We start from the raw sequence: 6,000 nt of genomic DNA on the forward strand, positions 1-6,000 counted from the left end.
GCATTCTCCTCCTGAAACTGAACCTCTCTTGCTAGGCTAAGGCATTCATTCATACCTACCTTTTTTGCCAAGCTTTTGACCATTGGCCCTAATACCTCCTTATAAAGCTCAGCGTCAAATATTGTTCTGTGACATAAGTGGTTTGAGACACTCTGATACTTCAATGGCATTACATATGATGACTCTCTGTCCCTGCGTTCTTGTGAAAATTGCACCCTTTTATTTAGATGAGGAAGTGGTGTTACAGTGGTATTGCCACAAGACTAGTAATCCAGAACCCTAGGCTATTATTTTGGGGACATGAATTTGAACATCATAACAGCAGATGATGAAATTTGAAATCAATTTTAAGTCTGAAACTGAAGACTAGCTGAGTGATGACCATGTAATCACTATTGATTATCAAAACAGCCGATTTGGTTCATTCATGTCCTTCAGGGAAGCTAGTCAACCATTCTTATTCTGTCTGGCTTACAGATGAGACTAGACACATGCCAATGTGTCTTTTAACCTATTTGTGAAATGGCCTAGCAAGCTGATTTAATGCAATTCTTAATAGTGTCTACACAAATGCCATTTGGCTATCCAGTGATAATCACTAGAATCAGTTGTAAGAATCTTTTATAATTGTTTCTTTCCCTCGTCTGAAGTGGGGTACCACCACAAAGGGTCAACTCAGATTGGATAGCTCATTACAGGCTCAGTAATACACTTGGGTCTTCGGATCTGCATATCTTAATTCCAGATTCATTTAACTTATAATTAATTTAAATTCCCCAGCTGCTACTGAATCTTTTGCAAGACGACAGGGTGTTGATTACCAGGCAATTGGAGGCTTTTAGCAGCACCAAACATTCCGATGCCAGACCTCTTAAGCGGATACTGAGTGCCTATGAATAGATCTTTTGAATGAGATCCACCTGAACTTCAGAATCCAACAAACAGGGTAGCACTTGCTCAAACGCCATGCAACTGATTAGTGGGGTACCGTGCACAATTTTGGTCCCCTAACTTGAGAAGGGGATGATGTTGCATTGGAGGCAGTTTAGAGGAGGTTAACTAGATTGATTGCTTATCTTTTGAAGAGAGACTGAACAATTAAGGCTTTATTTTCTGGACTTTAGAAGAATGAAAGGAGATCTTGTTGAGGTTCAAAGTTTGTGAGAAGATTTGTAGCTCGGGTGCTTGTTGTTGTGGTTCTGTTCACCGAGCTGGGAATTTGTGTTGCAGATGTTTTGTCCGCTGTCTAGGTGACATCCTCAGTGCTTGGGAGCTTCCTGTGAAGCGCTTCTGTGATTTTTCCTCCGGTATTTGTAGTGGTTTGAATCTGCCGCTTCCGGTTGTCAGTTCCAGCTGTCCGCTGCAGTGGTCGGTATATTGGGTCCAGGTCGATGTGCTTATTGATTGAATCTGTGGATGAGTGCCATGCCTCTAGGAATTCCCTGGCTGTTCTCTGTTTGGCTTGTCCTATAATAGTAGTGTTGTCTACTATTATAGGACATACCCAGCAAGGCAACTATTAGGGAAATTCAATGAATCACAAAATTTTAACTATCAATTCTAGATGTCTCTAAACATCAGATATTGACCTTCTGTGAAGGTAGAAATAAAAAGGTAAACTTTCATAATAGTTAGCTATTAGGTGGTCTCATCCTGCTTTTTTCCCGTCCTGACAGATAAACACAACCTCCACTTGCTAACCCCATCTATACATATTTGAAGAATTGCAGACGTCGCATATAATATACAGGTGTCAAAACTTCTAAAGCTTTTAACAATAAACTGGTAATTTTCTGTGCACACTTGTAGAAATTCTTGCCTATCATTAAATTCAAAGTATTTAAATGCTTGTACAAACAGCCAAGGTAAGCTTTTGTCCTTGAAAAATATCTATATCATCCAGAGCAATCAATTTCAAACCTGAAAAGCAAAGGCTCACGAAGTCGAAATGGCATTCCTATTATATCTTTTTGAAGTTTCTGTATTTGAACACAATCAACATAAACTAATAATAACATGCCATGATGAGCAAAGAGTAAGTAGTGGAATTGTGAGCACCAATGCCTTAGCGCACTAGTAACCAAAGTGCAACAGAATTTAGGCTGATTTCCAAATAAAGAAATGCAATGAACTCAGGAAAAAAAAAGAAAACATGGCTCTCTCTTACCTTTAAGCACACTTTTTGTTGGTTCCTCACATCAGATAAATTATTCATATCCACAATTGTAGCTTGATAAACATGAGCAAATGACCCCTGTCCAAGCAAATGACCGACATGGAACATTTCATTCCCTAAATACAGGGAGAGTTAATATCACAAAAATTGCTCAGACTTTGTAACTTAATAGAAACCAGTGATAAATAAGCAAGTAATAAGTAAGTGTGTTAACTATAAAATATGATGAAAATGAGCAGATAAAACAATATTGACCATAAGAAATAAAAACTAACTCATTCAGCTCCTCAAGCCAGCTCTACTATTCAACAGGATCATGGCTGTTCTGATATTTCTCACATCCACTTTCCAACATTTTACCTGTAACCTTTTATTTCCCCTGCTGACAAACTCTCTCTCTCAGCCTTAAATGTGTGTATAAAAAGCATAACTTTGGCACTTGAAGGTAACAATATAGTTAAATTATTCTAAATAAATCTCCATCCTCTGTAAAACTACTTTTTTAAAACTAATATTAGATTGAATCTGCAATTGAAAAATGCTGAAAATCAGAGACAAAAACAGAAATTGTTGGAAATGCTCAGCACATCTGGAAACATCTGTGGAAAGAAAGCAGAATTAAAGAAGGATCACTGGATCTGAAAGATTAATGCTGTTTCTGTTTTTGTTACATTGAATCTGAATTGGGTAGCTATCCAGATCTTAATCTACATTTATTTCTTAATTTTTTTTCCTAGTGACAATAATCAAAGAATAAATCCCAATGTTTTCTCAAGTTATAGAATACCACGTAATTGTTAATATATTTAGCATGAATAAATCCACATCCTGGTTTTCAAATCCCTCAACAGCAACATTCTTTCGTTTTCCTACAGCCTCATAAGCAGTTGAGGTCTTTGCACATCTCCAGATTCCTACACATATCAACTCCAATTGCTCTATTGTCAGTCATGCCTTAGGTTCCCAGAACTCCCTTCTTAACTCTGTCCTGCTCTCTTCTTTTAATATGCTCCCCAAACCCCTTTCTCAGAAGATTCCGAGACAACCATCATCAATTTTGTGGTTAGGGATTATTCCTAACCATATCCTCCTCCCCAAACTAGAGAAAACTATTTTTGTATCAACTCTTTTGAACTCCCTTATTTAAAATAGCTGTATGACCAGGCACAAAGGAAAGGTACAAGCATGAGAGTTGGAGAATGGTAATCAGCACGCAGATCCAGATGCAAAGAAAAAGCAGACAAGAAGAGATGCAAAATTCATTTGAGATTTGCTAGCTTAACCTCAACGAAAATACTAACTGTTAGGAAATAAGAAAATAAAAAAAAATAAAATTACAGAAACTCTTGTAGAACTGATAATGAGCTAAAAGGGACAGAATCTTAAAAAATTATGTCAGAAGTTCAGGCATGAGAATGAGAATTTGCTTCAGAGGACCAGATAGTGAATCAGGTATTAGAACACAGAACAGTACAGGATAAGAACAGGCTCTATAGACAACTGTGCTGACCATTATATGTCATTCTTAAAGGAATCCCATCTCTCTGGACAGTCCATATCTGCCTGTGCCATGTGTGTTCATATGTCTGTTTAAATGTCTCTTAAATTTTACTGTCAAATCTGCTTCTACCACCCCCATTGGCAGCATGCTCCAGGCAACTTTCACCCTCTGCATAAAAAAAAAACCTGCCTTGCACACATCCTTTAAACTTCCCTGCTCTCACCTTAAACCTATGCCCAGAGAATTTGACATTTAGACCCTGGGAAAATAAGACTCTAATATCCACTCTATTCATGCCTCTCATAATTTTACATACTTCTATTAGTTTACTCTTCAGCCTCTGATGCTCTAGCAAAAATAATCCCAGTTTGTCCAAACTCTCCTTATAACTAATATAATCTTCGAGGAGAAAGTGAGGGCTGCAGATGCTGGAGATCAGAGCTGAAAATGTGTTGCTGGAAAAGCGCAGCAGGTCAGGCAGCATCCAAGGAACAGGAGAATCGACGTTTCGGGCATAAGCCCTTCTTCCTGAACAGGCCCTTCAGCCCTCCAAGCCTGAGCCGATCCAAACCTACTGTCTAAACCAGTCGCCCAATTCCTAAGCATCTGTATCCCTCTGCTCCCCACCTACTCATGCATCTGTCCAGACGCATCTTAAATGAATCCACCGTTCCTGCCTCTACTACCTCTGCTGGCAACGCGTTCTAGGCACCTACCACCCTCTGTGTTAAGTACTTGCCTCGTGTATCCCCCTTAAACTTTCCACCTCTCGCCTTGAAAGCGTGACCTCCCTTTATTGAATCCGTCACCCTGGGAAAAAGCTTGTCTTTATCCACCCTGTCTATACCCTTCATGATTTTGTAAACCTCAATCAGGTCCCCCCTCAACTCCTTTTTTCTAATTAAAACAAACCTAATCTACTCAACCTCTCTTCATAGCTAGCACCTTCCACACCAGGCAACATCCTTATAAACCTTCTCTGCACCCTCTCCAAAACATCCACATCCTTTTGGTAATGTGGCGACCAGAATTGTACACAGTATTCTAAATGCAGCAAAACCAATATCTTGTACAATTTTAACATGACTTGCCAGCTCTTATACTCAATACCCTGTCCAATGAGGGCAATATGCCTTCTTGATCACTCTATCCACCTTTGCAGCAACCTTCAGGGTACAATGGACCTGCACTCCCAGAACTCTCTGCCCATCAACTTTTCCCAAGGCTCTTCTATTCATTTTATAATTCGCTCTAGAATTAGACTTGCCTAAATGCATCACCTCACATTTGCCTGGATTGAAATCCATCTGCCACTTTTCCGCCCAACTCTCCAGTCTATCTATATCCTCCTGTATTCTTTGACAGTCCCTTATGCTTTCTGCTATTCCACTAATCTTCATGTCATCTGCAAACTTGCTGATCATACCAACAGTGCCCTCTTCCAAATCATTTATGTATATCATAAATATTCTAAATGTAGCCTAACTAAAGTTTTATACAACTGCAACAATTTGCCAACTTTTATACTCAGTGCCCTGACCATTGCGAAAGTACATCCCATGATCCCTCTATATATTCATGCTCCTAAGGGTTCTGCCATTTATCATAAGTTTTCTTCTTCCATTTGATCTCCCAAAATGCATAATCTCACACTTGTTTGTCTGAATTAAACTCCATCTACTATTTCTGTAGCCAGTTAATTGATCTATATTCTGGTCTTTCCTTATTAACTGCAAACTTAATAATCAGACCACCTACATTTTCATCCAAATCATTTATTTATATTACAGAGGTTCAAGCACTGATCTTTGTTGAACACCTTTAGTCACAGAACTCCAGTCAGAAAAACACCCCTTCACAACTATCTTCCATGATCAAGCCAATTTTGTATCTAACTTACTAATTAACTGTGGATCCCATGTGATTTACTCTTCTGGGTAAGCCTACATTTGACCTTCATTAAAGCTGGACAGCTCTACAACTCCATCACTGAATCTCCTGGGCATTTGGTTAATGTAAAGTAACATTACAAATAGATGTATCTGAAGCTAATCTGTCAGGCTTAATATAGATTGCTTGGCTTTTCCTTCTATTAGGCAAAAGTGAGGACTGCAGATGCTGGAAACCAGAGTTTAGAGTAGAGTGGTACTGGAAAAGCACAGAAGTTCAGGCAGCATCCGAGGAGCAGTAAAATCGACGTTTCGGGCAAAAGCCCTTCATCAGGAATACAGGCAGAGTGCCTGAAGGGTGGAAACTTAAATGACAGGAGGTTGGAGGTGGGGAGAAAGTAGCATAGTGTACAATAGGTGAGTGGGGGAGGGGA

At 39.2% G+C, this 6,000-nt stretch overlaps 1 protein-coding gene across 2 annotated transcripts in view; it reads right to left on the minus strand.

The window, feature by feature from the left end:
- Positions 1 to 6,000, minus strand: part of LOC122548466 (mitotic checkpoint serine/threonine-protein kinase BUB1-like) — a 62,926-nt gene that overhangs the window by 6,891 nt on the left and 50,035 nt on the right. For both annotated transcript variants that reach the window (XM_043687177.1, XM_043687176.1), the window contains exon 20: positions 2,168 to 2,292. In XM_043687177.1, coding sequence (XP_043543112.1) covers positions 2,168 to 2,292 — 125 coding nt within the window. The remainder of the gene's footprint in view (positions 1 to 2,167; positions 2,293 to 6,000) is intronic.

Source organism: Chiloscyllium plagiosum, chromosome 3, assembly GCF_004010195.1.
Source record: "Chiloscyllium plagiosum isolate BGI_BamShark_2017 chromosome 3, ASM401019v2, whole genome shotgun sequence".
In the NCBI taxonomy this organism is placed as follows: domain Eukaryota; kingdom Metazoa; phylum Chordata; class Chondrichthyes; order Orectolobiformes; family Hemiscylliidae; genus Chiloscyllium; species Chiloscyllium plagiosum.